At 44.6% G+C, this 17,144-nt stretch overlaps 1 protein-coding gene across 12 annotated transcripts in view; it reads right to left on the reverse strand.

Moving 5' to 3' along the window:
* Positions 1–797: 797 nt before the first annotated feature.
* The window catches only part of BIN1 (bridging integrator 1), a 617,822-nt gene continuing 601,475 nt past the window's right edge, over positions 798–17,144 (reverse strand). For all 12 annotated transcript variants that reach the window (XM_078682096.1, XM_078682097.1, XM_078682098.1 and 9 more), the window contains one exon: positions 798–6,012. In XM_078682096.1, the coding sequence (XP_078538222.1) occupies positions 5,905–6,012 (108 nt within the window). In that variant the 3' untranslated portion in view covers positions 798–5,904. The remainder of the gene's footprint in view (positions 6,013–17,144) is intronic.

Here is a 17,144-nt window from a genome sequence, read left to right on the forward strand (position 1 = left end):
AGTTAATGCAAGTAAAAAATATGCATTAACATTGAGGAACGTATGAACTGAAGAACTTCTAACAAATGTTTTATGTTTGGGGTAGTGCAGTTATGTTTGGGGAAGTGCAGTCTGAGAAATGAGTAGCTGTTGTGCATGCAACAACAGCTATGTTGCAGTCAGTAAAGCAGGATAGGGTGTCACGGTACACTTAGACCTTGCTTAAAGAGAAATAAAAAAGCATTACAGGCAGCGAAGATAAAACAAGTACATGTATATACCGTACATGGTCACATGGAGGAGCCGGGGCTTTAGGTCTGCTTGGTGGGGTGGTGGGGAGAAACAGATACGAGAGCCCATGTTGTTATTGAAAGTGGGCACCCGTGTTAAGGAGAAAGCGGGCGCCCATGTTGTTAATTTAAAGACACATACTATAAGATAAAGCGCTGCTATGCTGCTTAAAAAAACACAAGACGTTCCAGCTGAAGCAGCGCGCATTCTGCCTACAGTAAGAGAAACTTAATAAAGAAAATAGTGCTTACAGACTAATTAACACGTACTCTGTAATAACCGAAGTAAAAGGGCCAGTAGCCATGGGAGGTTACAAATGAAGACTAGCAGTGCTAAGGAGGAACTAACAAGCAGATTACTGAATCAGAAGCCTGCATTTACGAAGGACAAAGACAGAAGCCAATGACAAATATGTGAGGAGAGTGGGCGGAGCTTCACTTTCATACTCCACTACAGCAAGTCTTGCAGAGCAGCGCATGTGTGCTGACTCTAGGCTCGACCTAAAAACAACAACCAATTGCACCAAGAAGTTTTGTAGTACTATATTAATACTTTATCATAATGCATTATAACACAGGACCTTGCCACATCTTCCCACAATCGCGGAGTGGTTTTTATGATTCCATAATAAATCTTATTGCCAGAGAGCAGTCCACAGATTCAAGCTTACTGAGCTGCCACATGAGAGGAGGGAAGAGATACATTCTGAAGAGCCAGCGAGGGGGTGGCATGCAGATTCCTGCAGGGCGGGTTCCTGCTCGCCAGGCAGGAACCTGTTGTGGGTGCATTGTAGAGCAATGTAGACAACTAGTCCATCCTTCACAATGTTTAAGCTTGTAAATAACCTGATACATGGAATCTGACGTTTTATCAGCCAAGTGCCCTTTATTGACAAGTGGTTCTAAGCACAGATTGTCAGTTGAGGTTATCATTTGCAGACAACGTTTTGAAACATAAAACCTGTACACATAGGGAAAACGATATGTGTCCTGCGTGGACAGGCTCATTGCCTACTAAAATGGTTTTCAAGTAAAATGGAAGAACCCTCATGGATCTTCGCCATTCAACACAAACAAGATTTTTAACACTGAAAATTAAACCTCTGCAGCTATGTCATCTAAGCTGGTAAGGACATGTTGAGGACAGTAAACATGTTCTGGAAGGGCCATAAGGGGAATGGAGGACAGCATCATATATAAAGGCAGTAAATATAATTCCTCTCAACGTAACATTTACTTTTCCTTCATCTAACTAAATAACAATATAATAGAATCATGCAGCATTTTTCTTTAAACAGTATTAAAATAATCTTTCACAGATGTCCTTTTTTTCTTTTTTAGCAGCACAGCAACTGCTCAAGCTGTCAAAACATTTTACTTGCGGAGTCCTAAAAACAATTCACAATTGTTAACAACGAAGGAATTGCTGATGCAGGTCTTGTACTGCAACTGTCCTCCTTTCACGTAAACAGTTTTTTTTTTGCATTTGTTTTCCCATGTTCATCTGCTCCTTGCAACAATGTCGCCAACACCAAATTCTTACTTTTCGTTCTGATGCAATAGCAGTAGTGGACCGTTCTGCATTAACCAGAGTGGGAGGGGGGAGAATCTGCACAAAACACAGTACTCCAATTTAATAAGCTCAAAATCACGGTACCTCTTATCCCAATACAAATACAAGCTCATGTCGCTGTCATCGTGCTCAAATGTCCGTTAAACCTGATGTAGAAAGGTTTACTTGAACGTAATCCAGGACATTAATATTGTCAGAGAATAATTTACTGGGTTGTGCTGTTCATTCTGGAAATTCCATCCAAGTTCTGAAGACCATTCTCAAATGATCAACACCTAAATGTAGAGTGGGCAGTTAAACTAGGCAGGAGGAATCCATACTTCCTTCTGCCTGTGCCAAATTACTTTTCCACCATACAAAACAGCAAAAGCACATTTTATCCTCCTACTTTCTAACTACAGCTTTTCACTTCACTGTAAACATGGAGCTGAACGGACATGTCAATTTGCAGAACAAACACCTCAATGACAAGGAACAAAATGAGAACAGAAGAAAGAGAACCCTTTACGTGATATTTCAATTTTAAATTGCATTTAAAGCTAGCAAACATCTTGGGAACAGCTTCCAAAATGCCCTTTCAACCTGTGCAGTTAAGTCCCAATTTTCTCTTTACCTCCTTAGCTCCCAACGCTCTGCCCTCCCTAATGGCTACTTAAACAAACTGCAACTATAGCAGTGCGATTGGCAGCTGCTGTAGACCGGCCCGCTGCCATGACAGTCATGGAAGATGGACCAGAGTCAAGAGAAACATCAAGACAGACCACATTCAGCAGATTAATCTACCCCAGAAATAGATCTGAAACACCAGCAAGCGAATATATCTTCCGTTAGAGGAGACCACGTCTAAAAACTAAACAAGATTATCTGGGCCTCTTATCTTTAAACAGCAGAAGAACCGTCATCAGAGCGATCTGAAACATCTTGCTGTGTTTGGCAGTGTCCATTATACAATTACATCAATTCCTGATAAGCTCACAAAAGAGACTCTCTTTAGCTACTCCTCAGCAGACTCTATTAGCCCAAAATGAACTGTAGAAGCCAGCATCAAATGTGTGATTCAAAGGCAAGGTTAGGCACTTGTAGAACTTCTCCAGGCTTACTGTAGTCAATTCTAAAAAAAAAAGCTACTGAAAATCCTGGGCAAACTGCATCTTCCTGCCACATGTTCCATTGGAGTTAGGAACTGACCAGGCCTATTGTGTTAAAAGCCTCAGTATCAACCTTCGTGTCCCCTCTGCCATAACTAAACCTACAACTTGAAACTAAAACAACATTGCATCCTCATCAATTACAAGGAGTCATTGACTGTATTGGGTTCTCACATTTGCCTGTCATTCAACAGGCCAACCCTTGCTGGCAGACAGTGCTTGCGACAAACGAGAAGGTTAAAGCTTAACAGTCCTCACTCTTGCTAAAGTGTTCAGCTTCCATTTTTTCATGTAAGCTGTAAATGTGTGGGCCGGAGGCTCAGGCCCAATTCCAAACCCAACAGAGATGCCTGGAGTAATCCAAGTTCACTGCCATGTCTCTTATACCACAGTCGGAGTGTTATAAAATAGAGTAAATATGGAGATATCTTTGCCATCTTCGAGATGCCCATGTCCTAATGGAATTAACAAGATGCGCTTGTGCGATTCTTCATGATTCTCCGGATGCGCATTAGTACAAGTTTTTGGGAGTGCTGCATAGAATGGCTGGTGTACATGGTCGGACTAAAATCCGTGAGGATCCATTTTGTTATCAAGAAAACTAAGTCAATCAGATGACTAGAATATGAACATGAAACTATTCCAAGAACCACCACTAACTGTCACACAGTGAAGACATCAGCACGCCTGAACAATGACAGTCAGCTGTGCAATAACGAGTCTAGGGTTGGCACCCTGAATTGGGGTCGAGACTGTGTGGTTTCTGACACCAAGCAAGGAGAATGCCATACAAAAGAGTGACAGAAATGGACAGAGATGTGCAGCGAACTTGCAAACACTTAAAGTCCTGGCAAGTACAAAATCCTACAGTCAGGGAGGGTGGAGCATTTAGAAGCAGCTATTCAGCACTGGTCAAAATCATTACCAGCAATAAAGGACCTTCAAAAACACACTGTGCCCCAAGACAACTTACAACTTTCTTAACTCAAGTCTTCTACATAGTAAGGCTGTTAGTGCTCTTGCATTTTATCCTTCGAAAAATGTATTTTCCCAATTTTGTACATTAGGAACGGGCTGAGTTGCTCGTGATATTGTCAGGTCAGAGTTTGTAATCATTGCGGATATCTGCCCCTTTCCAGAAGAAGTATTGCTACAGGACAGATGACGGCATTCACCTCATACGAGAAGCATGTCCAACTCAAAGAAGGAAGGTGGCCCTCGCAACCAGAAATAGCTTCACCAGTGCCCAAAGCAAGGTGTGCTCTCACTCTCACTAACAGTAAGTATGCCTGCCTAAGGAAGCAAGCCTACCTATAAAAAACCAGAGGAGTAGCAGATCAATGAAGAGGGATTTCCTTGTCAACAAGATAAGGTTCTATCTGAAATAAACTGCTCCTCCATCAGTACCACAGACATGGTTCCTTAAGACATGACTCCCCTCTGTGCAAACAGCACTGAAGAGGCACAAAGCAAAATGTTTCTCCATTCAGAGCAAGAAACAATACTGTCTGTAGTAAATTAGTTGTCCGACAGTATTTGAGGCATGTTATCACAAAAGGAATGACTTTTTAAATACTTTTTGTACACATTTTTCAATCAGCAAAAAAATGATTAATCCACAACTCGAACTAAATAGGAAGAGGGCTTGTGATGGCAGTCATTACTGTGAGACAGTTGCTCATTTCTCTAAGCGGATGGTTTTTGAGGTGCATTTCTGGGATTATTGTCACTGTACCTCAACACTAAGATACATAAGGAAGAAAAATCCTTTGCACAGCCTCGAGGATGAGGTGCGAACGCTATATTTTAAAGCGACCGCATTGCTTGCAAACAGTAGCCATCAGAACATTTCTACGGAGTGCTGCATGATACCGGAGATCACTGGGCAGATGTGGCAGAATGCCCCATTTTGTGTTTGGCTGAATGAAAAGGTGGTTCTGATCCTTGCTCTCTACCAACTACTGTATACACAGCTGAAGCCTATCAAGACTCTGGGAGAAACCAATCCCTAAACCACGCCCATGAGGTTTCTGAACTTGACTAGCACAATTTCCTACACTTCCTGGAAATATTAAGATTTGTCCTCTAGTCTCTCTCCCGCTATGTAATATAGCATTGCTATTTCGTTTCAATAACAAGGGAGAATAACAGTATTGGGTCTCCCAAATGAAGAGCATGTAATTTCCACTGGCAAGAAGAACTTTGGCTCCAAGGCTTGAAGAGCAACAGGTGGCTTAAGTCACTCAAACACACACTCACAGGTCACTTGGTTTTACAGTATAAAATCACAGTCCATTACATATGGAAACAGGGGGAAAATACACGCGCACACACACACACACACACACACACACAATATAGTTGCAGAAACACGGTTAGATCCGTGTATGTTTAAAATAATGATTTGCTTGATGCAAGTCTAACTCTGGTAAAATACGCATTTGGAATCTTTTTAGGGGGTAGGAGCCGCCTTTGGCTTTGACCTAGGACGTACAGAGCACATCAACCTGCGCTGCAGGCGGTGTGGATCAGCAATACTTTGATGCCCTAAAGCTTCAGGGCCACAGATAACCGTTTGCAAGGAACAACAAGAGGGCAACCCAATGATCCAACAGAGAGATGAAAATCAAGGAAGCACATTGAGGTGGAGAGCCTTGGCGAGGGCATGCTGGCCAACCTGAAGGAGAGGAGGGAAGGGGCACAATGTGTTAAACTTTATTTTTCTGTTTGTTTTATTCAAATTTCCTCTGATGGGTCGTTTTCTTTTTTAGAAGTTGCTTCGGAGAGAGGCCATTTGCCCTTACGATGACTTTTTGCCTCAGGTTCGCCTTTATTTGTTGTAGGCGAATATTATATTTTCACAGAAAACTTGCTTCATTTCCCACAGAGAAACGTGACCTCTCCGGTGGCCTTCTCACAGGACCTTTTCTGTAAAGTTCTCTGGAAAGACACCCCGATTCTGCTCAAGATCTTTGCTCTGCTGCCAGTCGCTTTCCTTCACGCCCATTAGCCAACCTTCATCCTGTAGAAAAAAAAGGCAAAGGAATGAAGCAAAAAAAAACAACCAACTAATTAACACAACTTTATCCGCCCCAACAAGGCGAAATATGATTTACCACAAAAAATGCGTGTTACTTCTAGATGAAAGTGTTTGTTGTTCAACAAAAAAGCTGGAGTGGAGCTAAAGAATTACGTTTGTGAGAAGGATATACTAACAGGTAGAGGACAGTAAGATGCTGCAGTGCCATACATTTGCATACTTTTGAGATGTAGCACAGACGTAACAACACACCAGAGGTATTTTGAGACTGTGAAGGAAGGAAGGTGATTCCATCAGAGCGCTGGCACGAAGTGATGGAATCATGGAATCAGATGTGGAAAAGCAGAAGCAACATACCATAATTTCAGTCGGGTGGCAATTTAGAGACCAGCCGGCAGAAAAAACAACCTGTGTGAAGGTGTTTCTCTGATACACTAGTGGCGCAAAATCTAACAAAGTGCTTTGGTATTCCCACCAGCATTATTATGTCTGCCAGTGGTGCAAACTCAACTGGTAGAACTTCATCAAATACATTGAAACACTACAAATACTCATTCAATAAAGCTGTAGGTCGCCACCACTCCTTAGTCCACAGTCACACGGTCCAGACCGAAGGCTTTTAATACATTTGAAGAAACATGTGTCATTCAATGGCCCACTCTTGCCTCATGCAGAGAAGCCGCCATGACAGCCCAAGTTGTTTAGTGGCTTAAGATCCCGGTCTTTGTATTTGGAAACAATCAGACCTTTGGTAAGTAATCAGGAAACCACGCTACTCCGGTCACGCTCATATTGCACTCAGAGTACCAGAACAAGTGAGAGAATCACCAGGTGTGGCAGGTTACACTGGTCATCAATATAAAACAAAACAGTGACACAGATATATCCTTAGAAACGTTTCATTTGCAGAGCATGAACTACAATAGAGCTAGCTAATAAAACTCTGTCTATGTGGTAGTTGGCAATGGTATTTCGTTACAGTGAGTTACTAGTGAAAACTGGAGAGGACAACACGGGTTAAAACAGAAATGTTAAGAATAGTTTCTGAAAGGGCATGTGTTAGAAATGGGGGTATCTAGTTTATTTATTTTATTTATTTATTTGTGCGTTTTTATATAGCGCAGACTTTACCCGAAGGTGTCAGAGTGCTTCACAATAGGAACAGAACTGATACATGAGAACATTACAAGTGAACAAAATACAAAAGCAAACGTTACATTAAATGAAGCAATAATGACAATCGTGAGCCAGCAAAATACAAGAGGTAGCAAACGGTGCATTACAAAAGTGACAATCGTGAACCAACAAAATACAAGAGGTAGCAAACGGTGCATTACAGGAGGAAAAAGGGACGTGTGCAGGTTACAAAAGCGTACAAAGTAAACAGAGGTATAATACTGCAATATATGGGGGGCCCTCAAGCACAAGAACAAACGTTACGTAGGCCATGGTGGCACTTGTGCAAGTATCGAAAATAAACAAATGTAAGAGGTAGAAAACAGTGTGTTACAAGAGAAAGTGACGGGTGCATATTACACACGAGTACCAAACACAGGTACAAAGATAATACCGCAATAAGCGGCTCTCATACCACAAGAACACACTGGGAAGACACTTCCATAGTCGTGTACAGTAGATTTTTCTATAATGGAAGGGCTTCCTTCAGATAATAGAGAGGGCATGGATTACATTTGGAAGTGTCTTTGAAGGAGGAGAACTTTGAGGTCAGTTTTGAAGGCCTGGGAGGAGGTGGTGGCCCGGCGCTGCGGCGGAAGGGAGTTCCAGATTCTCACCGCGTTGCCTGAAAAGGATTGTGCCATCGTTCTTTCCTTCTTGAAAGTGGGAGGTTCAAGCAGAAGATTTTCCGCATTACGTGATGGTCTAGAGCCTCCAGAGAGTTTCAGTTTATTCGCCAGGTAGGGAGGAGAGGAGGAGTGCAAGGCTTTGTGGGTGATACAAGCAGTCTTGTAGATAGCTCTAGCCTCGATTGGAAGCCAGCGGAGGTTGGAAAACATCGGTGTGATGTGGTCGCTTCTTTTGGCCCCATAAATGAAACGAGCTGCTGAATGGAAAACAGATTTAAGGGGGGACAGGTGGGATTTGGGGAGGCCAGTAAGAAGAGAATTGCAGTAGTCAAGTCTGGAGAGGACCAGCGATTGCACCAGGGTTATAAGGTCCTGCTCCGGGAAGAAGCAACGTATTCCCCAAAGAAGGCGCAGATGGTATCGAGCAGACTTTGCAATGGAATTGATGTGGGGGGTTAGATTGAGTTTTTTGTCGAGAATGACACCCAGGGATTTTGCGCTGTCAGCAATGATGGGTTTAGTGTTCAGTAGATTCAACTGATCCATCCATGATTGCACCGGGGGAGGAGAGATTAAAGAGGAGAAGAGGAGGAATTCGGTTTTGGAGGGATTCAGAATCAGTTGAGTAAACATCCAGTTATGAATGGAGTCGAGAGTAGAGCTTAGGATAGAGAGATCGTGAGTGGAGGCAACCTTGAGGTAGATTTGAGTGTCGTCAGCATAGAGATGATAGTGGATCCCGGATTTACTTATGAGATTTCCTAGTGGTTCTAAATAGAGGTTGAACAAAGTGGGTGCAAGTATAGAGCCTTGAGGAACACCTTGACCTACCGCCACAGGAGATGAAAGACTGTTCGCTATTTTGATCATTTGTGATCTATCAGAGAGGAAGGAGGCAAACCATTTAAGCACAGTGCCCTCCATGCCCATTCTCTGTTTAAGAATGTTGAGGAGGGTGTTGTGATTGACAGTGTCAAAGGCTGCAGAAAGGTCAAGTAGAATTAGAAGACAGGACCCCCCTCCCACCCCCGAGTCGAGGATCCTCAGCGCGTCATCAACCACTTGCAGTAGGGCTGCTTCAGTGCTGCAGTTTTGAATAAAGCCAGACTGGAAATTGTCAGGAAGATCATTGTCCTTGATATGACGAGAGAGTTGTTTCGCTACACATCTTTCTGTAATCTTCGCAAGAAAGGGTAAGTTAGTGATGGGGCGGAAGTTGTTGAGGTCAGACGCATCAGCAGTTGGTTTTTTAAGAAGCGGGGTGACCTGCCCAGTTTTGAAGGAGACAGGAAGGGAGCCTTGATAGAGGGAGAGGTTGACCAGAGTGGTCTAGTAGGAGAGGGAAAGGGTATAAAAGTCAATGGCAATGGCACTGGGGATGGGGTCCAGATGATGGTTGGAGGGCTTTGTTTCGCGGATGCACTTGAGAAGGGCATTTTCAGATATGGGGTCAAAGTTTTGCCAAATGGCTAAGGATTTGCACTCCTCTGGAGGGATAGGATGAGCGCCCTGATCCACTAGTGATTTCACTTTTTCGTCGAAGAATATAGCGAAATCCGCTGCTCTCTTTGCAGAATCCTCCAGCTTGGAGGAAGGGGGAGAGGAGTCAGGACTCTTGATGAGATCAAATAGTTTTTTGGGTCTATTTTTGGCCGAGTAGGCAGTGGTTGGCCACAGTCCAAGTAGGGACCCTTCTTCCTAAGTCAGAGTAAGGGGCTACACCCTTTGATAACCTGTGCTCAACCCTGTGGTAACGTAGCACGAGCAGCTAGGCTTATCTCAGAGGCAGTGTGTAAAGCATTTATGATCATACACAGAAACACAGTGAAGGACACTACAAAGGGACACCACACAAGTAGTTATAAAAAATAAGTATCTTTATATATAGACTTAACACAAGACCAATAACGGTAAAAAGCCACAATACTGTGAAAGGGGGGTACTCTTGAAAATCTGGAAAAAGAGTTCAAGGTGTTCAAATAGGGGTTCAGTTCAAAACAGGGGTCTCTGCGACCCTTTTACTTACAAAGTACCTGGATTTCGTAGCAAAACAAGCAAAATGTCGCAAAGGAGCTGTAGCTATGATTTTCCCCACGCTGGGCCGGCGATGTGTTGAATCCTTGCCGCGAGGGAGGATGATGCGCCTGTCTGCGGGTGCGTGCGGAACAAAGCGACAGACTTCTTCACGCTAGGCCAGCGATACGTTGAATCCTTGCCGCAAGGGAGGATGATGCGCTGATCCTGTTGCGTGTGCGATCTTGTTGCGATGAAAGAAAATGGCGCCCCGCGAGGGAGTGACGATCCGGGTACGATGCGAGGAAAATGGCAGACGCACAGCGCCCGCTCTGCGATGTCATGATGCGATGATCTCGATGCGATGAACCGGAGTTAGCGAGCCTTCGACAAGCCCGCAAACGTGTGATGCGATGATCTCGGGGGTTAGCAAGCACGTTGTGGCCCACAAGCTTGCGATGCGATGATCTCGGGTTTGCGAGTGCTCTGCGGCAGCAGCGTGATGATTTTTCTTACGCTCTTCAGCTGCAGCGGCTCGCAAACGGGCATTAGCGACAATTTCAGCACTCTCTGCTCTGTAGAAGAACTAGAGGCCCTGGAACTCACAGGGGCCTCACCTGCAGATAGAAATCCTCGCTGGGAGGAATCAGGAGGCTGGTGGGGGAGTCAGATGTGCCTGTGACTCCAGCAGGAAGGAGGCTAGCTCTCTTCTAGCCCTTGGGTGATTGCTTTAGCAAAATAAAAAGTCTCTCAAAAGTCCTTTTCCCTCTTCTTCCAAGTCCATGGGGAATTACTGCAGGCCAGTCCAAGAAACAGTACATAAGCATAAGGACAGTCCTCTCCTGCAGTTTCCTTCAGTAACACGGACAGAGGTTCCTCTTGAGCAATACAAAAATCAGGGGTTTGGGCACAGCAGAGCACACTGGAAGGCTTAGGCAAGAAAATACCTACTTTCTAAAAGCGGTATTTTTGAACACAGAATATTAAAACCAACTTTGCTAAAAGATGTATTTTATTATTCTGAGCTCAGGCATACTAAACTCAAATTTCTACCATGTTCCTTGGGACAGTTAGGGCTATAGGATGTAATAGCCAGTCTGTCCATTCTAGCCTATGGAGATCAGGTAGCCTTGCAGCAGTGAAAAACAAAATGGAGGGTGATTCTTTACCAGGACATGCTACACAAATCAAGCCATGTCCTACCTTACACACACAATGCACCTACCATAGGGTTGACTGAGATGATGCTAAGGGAAGGTTCAGAGGCTGGGAAGTGTGGGCACTTCACAGCCAAGCTGGCAGTTCTGGACCACACGCAGACACTGCAGTGGCAGGTCTGAGGAACACTTTACAAGCTGCTTCTGTGTGTGGCGCAAACCAGCGCTGCAGGCCCACCGGCAGCATTTGGGTTACCAGCCCTGGGCACACACAGACCACACTACCAGGGACTAACAGGTAAACCAAATAAGCCAATCAGGGATATACCTATTCACAGTAATATTTACATAGGGAGCATTTGCGCTGTGGCACTGAATGGCAGTGGCACAGCACCCAGAACATCTAATACCAGCAAAAACAGAGGAGACAACAGTGAAAAATGGAAGGGAGACCCACGCCAATGGTGCCAGGTCTAACAGCATACATTTAATTTAGAAAAAAATATTCTGGGAAAGAGTAACAGCGATGCAAAGGGTGAGGTCTGAGAACAAGCATGCAGCAGCAAAAAGCTATTTGTGTATTGGTATTAAAAGGACGGGGACTGCTGCGACTTATGAAGAATGCGAGAGATCAATCATACTCTGCGCGCGTGTTTGGGTAGGTGGGCTGGGAGTTATAAAGATGTGAACATCATATGTGATGGATGCAAAAAGAGTGCTATAAGTGCTCCCATTTCTATCTTTCTGAAATTAGCCTGCCAGTCACCTTTTAAACAAGTACTTTCCCAATGTGACTCGACTTCTATGAAGAGGGAGCTAGGTAAGTCAGTTGAGCCAGCAACTGGACTACTTTGGCTCGCTTGAGTGGTTACTGGCCAAGGGTAAATGGCGATGAATTTTGTAAATAAGCGTTTGAGGCTGAAGCTGATCTCAGATTCTTTGTTACTGTGTGCAAGAAAAGAGAAAGTAGAATAAAACCAAAGTACTTACCAAATATGTGACTTAAGATTTTTGGAGGTGCAAGTGTTGGGTCAGGGATGTCCATTGCATGGTTAAAGGGTGTGGACCACTTCCAGAGTGCCCAACTGCATGTGTAACTGGTATTCTGATTTTATTTTTTTCCCAGGTGCCACGTTAATCCACAGTGAGTGCAGACGCCCAGGCCTGTGCTTGACAAGGTAAGGTTTCAGCACCTGTCCGGTCATGTGGGGTAGTGCACCAAGCATGCCCTCATGATAGACAGTGAACTATTGTTCCTGTCTTGGATGTAACACGTAAAGCAGCGACAGCAGCTTGCCATGTTTAATAAGTGAGTTGAAGCATAGCCACATTATTTTCTCTATGTCAGTGAGTGTGTGTGGTCTACTGACATCTCTTGTGTAAAGTACGGCTATTACACTAGACCCATAACTTTGTGTTGACATCCAGTGTGTATGTGCATGTCTCTGTGCACAGAGAGCATGTGATTCATATATTGGAGCAGGACTCTGTCTGTGCAGGAGTACTGGCCCCAGAGGGATCCATTTTGGACACCCCTAGTTTAGCATGGCACAAGATGAAGGATGACTATAGCTTTCCCAGACCGTGGGAGCCTATTGCATGCATTCCTATGACTGGAGGGTAGCAAGGAAGATGGAGACGGATCCCTTTAGAAATTCTATTGAGTGCTTGTTAGCAAAGGGCTGCTGATAACTTATTTTCCTGAACACCTCTAGTTGCTCACAGTGTACTCAAAGGACTGCTGTGTGAACGGAGCTGACACCTGACTGACAGCCCATCTCACAGAGGCAAAAGGACATCTCCTGAAGTCTGCACTTTTTGCTGTAGGTACAGAGGATCTGCACAGTGCCAAGAAGGCTGCATGCTGGGAGAGGGAAGGTGTGTACCTGGCCTTGTGGGAGGAAGTGCTTGCCAGTAGAAGAGGCACAGACTGTTCCAGTGTGAGAACACCTTGAAAAAGTGGAGTACACTAGAAATCAAAGCCAAAAGTTACCAGTAATGTGAGTGGATCTCCTCGTCTCTACGTGGTTCCTGCTTACACCTGCCCCAAAAGGCTTCACATGCGAAACTACCATTGTGTCAGGTGGCCGCCATTGTGGGCAACAAACGGATGCTGCCACCACCAATTAGTAGTAATCAGTTATCCACACTGAATAGGAGCCTGTCAGCTTGGGAAAGCTGTTATTGCTGAACAAACGAACACTGACTAACTGGCAACGGGGTCGGGAAGGGACACAACAACGTTGATGTAGGACACATCTCACTTGGCCTGGGAACTGCCGAAGATGCCATGCTGCTATCCCAGAACTTGATGTGCTGAACTCGTAAAGTGGCTCCTGTTCCAAAGGGAGACTCTATGCAAGCAGATAACGTAGACTGCACCCACTGCATTCACCATCTTCAGAACAATTGAGCCGCTAGAGCAGGCATTTGCCTGGAATAGAACAACGGACTACAATTTGTACTGAGGAATCTAGCGCAAGGATTTGAGATTTTCTCCTCTTATGCCCAAATCAATACCTGGGGTAAGAACTGTTTAACGGAGTTGCACATCTAAATTCATGGGCACCAAAGTGAAATAATCGACAACAGTGCTCAATTCAAGCTCACTGAAATGGGAATGTCCCCTGCGTGGTACATGGGTGTGTTCCCCTGCCCTTACTGCCAGACTGCAGGTATATCTGATGTTCTGACTATTTATTTTCACCCTGGCCTCACGCTAAATGTGTGTACAGAGGCCTGGATCTGTCCATGACTATGAGAGGCCCCAGACCTTTCCTGTGACTTATATGGGTGCACCATGCATGTCCTCATTGTTAACAATGGACTACTGTTCCTGTCAAGGGATTAGAATATAGAGCAGTGGTGGCATCCGCATACCGTGCTTAAAGGAACCAACAGTGTGACCAGACCTTCTTATCTAAGTCACTAGGGTAAGATTATGGGCCCACCAGTGTAAAGGTCTGTTTCTATGGGCTTCCTAGGCCCTTGCCCTGAGATCTGAGTGTTTGTTAGCATGGTTGCATGTGTGGTAAAAGTAGCACATGACTGGTATGTGAATGAGTCAGAGCTTGGAGGCCACTGGGACCCATTTGATTAGCCCTGGCCTAGCACAAAGAGTTAGAGGACAGTGCTCCGACATAGTGCAAGTGAATTGCTTATATTCCTGCAGACGGGAGTCCTTTGGATTAGCAAGGGGCTGCTGATTAGTATTCCTGAAAACTGCCTTTTGGTGGATGGTAGGCGTAAAGACCGCGACTGCAGACTGCGATTAAAGATGAAGAAGTCTCTTGATAAAGCTTGCCCTTTTGTCTTTTCCTAATTTCATCAGTTTGCCCGAAGATAGCAAGGCGCAGAAACCTCAAAACACTGCATGCCTTTGTTCTAGGTGCTTCATGATGGAGACAGCCCCAGTGCTACCTGGGAAGAATACTTGACCCCTGTTGGACGTTGTATATAAAAGTGGAACGCACATCCAGCCTGCAGGTCGGCTGAGAGAGGGAAGAAGACAGTCTTCCACTTCAGGAGGAGAAACTGTCTTGGAAAGAGCAAGGGCCAGCACGTACATGGTGAGTGTGGGATGTCCAGGGAGAAGATGACTGCCTGAGAGGGATCTGGGATAATCCTGGAGCCTCCGGACCTCCACAGACTCTCCTTCCGGTTCCTAGCAGGTACATAGATCATACGATATCTAATGGTATAATCTGAGCTGCAATTGCGTTACATCTGAAGGCCCTGTTGGGCTGAAACGGTCGAATTGCTCAAGGCTCGCGAGGGGCTGCATATGCGATCTACTGAGGCCCCATCCGGACTGAATCTGCGAAACGGTCAGCCAGGACAGATATGGCTGCAACTTGCTGTGGGTGAGATATGGACTATCCAGGTCACTGCAGCCAGGTCCTGAGCTTGTTTACAGTCCTGCTCATGTTTCGGGGTCCTCAAGCAACCTTACTGAACTTAGTGCGGCACCAGTGAACGACAGCAGGGCGAAGGTATTGAACGCAGCCCACACCCAACCTGATAGACTGCAACAACAAACTGCCAGTTCTCTGCGCTGTTTCACCAGCATGTGAGAGCGTGAGAGAATATGCCGGGGAGTGGAAGACAGCAGCTGAAAGGACTCACAGCGGTCTTCATACAAATGAAAGAGTAAAACAAACCGACTCAACGCATCTGGGGAACTGTGATTGATTGAGATTGAACCTGAGCGGAATTCACGCTATTCCCGATTGTCCTTAGAGAAAGGATGACCCAGAACTGGGGACAACCCTGGAAGGGGGGCAGGCTGGATGGTTGCATCACCTACAGGCGAGAGCATCCAGAGACACAAGACTCAATTATATAGCTATTGAGGTGTATAGTATTGCATACAAATGTGTGATTAAAGTACATTTTTACAAAAACAAGCACTGGGCTGACATGGAAATACATTTTATTGGGTCTGTTGGTTGACTGTAGAGCTCAGACTTTGAGTATCCCCACACTATCTCAATGCAAAGCCTGTGACAGCTTGGCCTTGCTTTACAGAATAAAAATGCAAAAGAAGCTGTACTTGGCCCAGTTTGCAGAGCCATAGTAGGACATCAGTGGCTAATGCTCTCAAACACCACATTTGAGCCCAGCAATTCCAGCCTGTCCGAGGTTGCACAAAAAGGGTACGACAATGCCTCTGCTCATAGAGCACTAAGGTCTATAGTTACTACGATTCCCCTATTGGGAAGAGACTACTGAAGAAGGGGTCTGCATCACTTGTTTGAGATAGGAACCAGGAGTACTGCCTTGCATTTGTTAATCAAATTGAACTCTGTAGTATTTAGTTCTGCTGCTTCATTAAAGTACTTTTCTTTACATAAAAGAGAACTGGCTGTACATTAATCTATAGTATTTGTTGGTTGACTGGCGAGCTCCGATCTCTTGCCTCCTAGGCTGCCTCCCTGAGAATACGGACAGCTCATCCTTGCTACCATGAGAGCCCATTGTGGAAAGGCTCATATTTTACCTATTTTGCAGAGTCATAGTACAACGAGTCCCAGGATACCAGTAGTAAACAATATTGACCACCACAGTTTGGGTACAGTAGCCCCTGTCTGCCCTGTAGACCCTGAAGAGGGTCTAGCAATGAGGCAATGGCAAGTGTCTGGAGTCTGTAAGAGAGGCATTGCTGCTTGTCCATTAACACACAACATAACAAATTAACCTACGTATGAAAATCAGTATTGCCTCTAAAATGAGAGAGGAGATGCTGATAAGAGAAGAGTGACTACAGGCTCATCTGGAATTAAAAAGTAGTCCACTGTAATCAGCAATCAGTAAGCTCATGCTTGTTCTATAGATTGCTCTCATGCCTTGCAGTACTTGATCATAGGACCTGAATCGAGGTCAGGACATAAACTAGCTCCCAATCCAAAATTATTTCATAGATGCCAAAATGGTGCAAATTAATTTCTCTTCGTATGTAAGCAGATTTACTTTAAAATTAATATTAAAATTAAACTCCAGCATTGCTCTATGCATGCATTCATTCTTTACCACAGAGCTGATGTAATTTATAGAGAGCGTCCATGGAAACGGTGAGCAAGCTGTGCAGTCAAAACCTAGTTCATATTTACTGGTAAGACCAGCCTATTTTCAATGCCGACCCCACAAAAATCTATTTAGCTGCTGGTTGCTATGGCGTCAAATATTTGTCCCTTAATAATGTTTGACAGTTGGACAAAACAGCAGAACCTACAGCGGACTCTAAGCTGAGCACATCAATCATAAAGTCCCATATGTAGTCGAGTCCTGTGCCAGCCAACCACGGGACCTGCTGCAGATCGGTCCCACTGGAGATTCAGAGACAAAATTCACAACATAGGTGGAGGCAGCACCAGGGATGAAGTCACAATTCAGCCACTTTATTTCAAAGGTTCTTTATTAATCTTCATAAAAACACAGCACAACAGCCAACGCGTTTCGTTCCTATTAAAGGAACTTCCTCAGGGCAAGAAAATTTAGAGTTGTAAGATGGACCAAAATGTTCAGGCATGCGAAATGATAATCCCGATCCTAGTATCTATTGCAAGATCCAAAGTCTCTAAAATATCTGTATATGGGCGCAGTTCAGTAAATTCTTATGCAGGCAATTTCTCCAGGCTGA

Source organism: Lissotriton helveticus, chromosome 3_1 (genome assembly GCF_964261635.1).
Source record: "Lissotriton helveticus chromosome 3_1, aLisHel1.1, whole genome shotgun sequence".
In the NCBI taxonomy this organism is placed as follows: domain Eukaryota; kingdom Metazoa; phylum Chordata; class Amphibia; order Caudata; family Salamandridae; genus Lissotriton; species Lissotriton helveticus.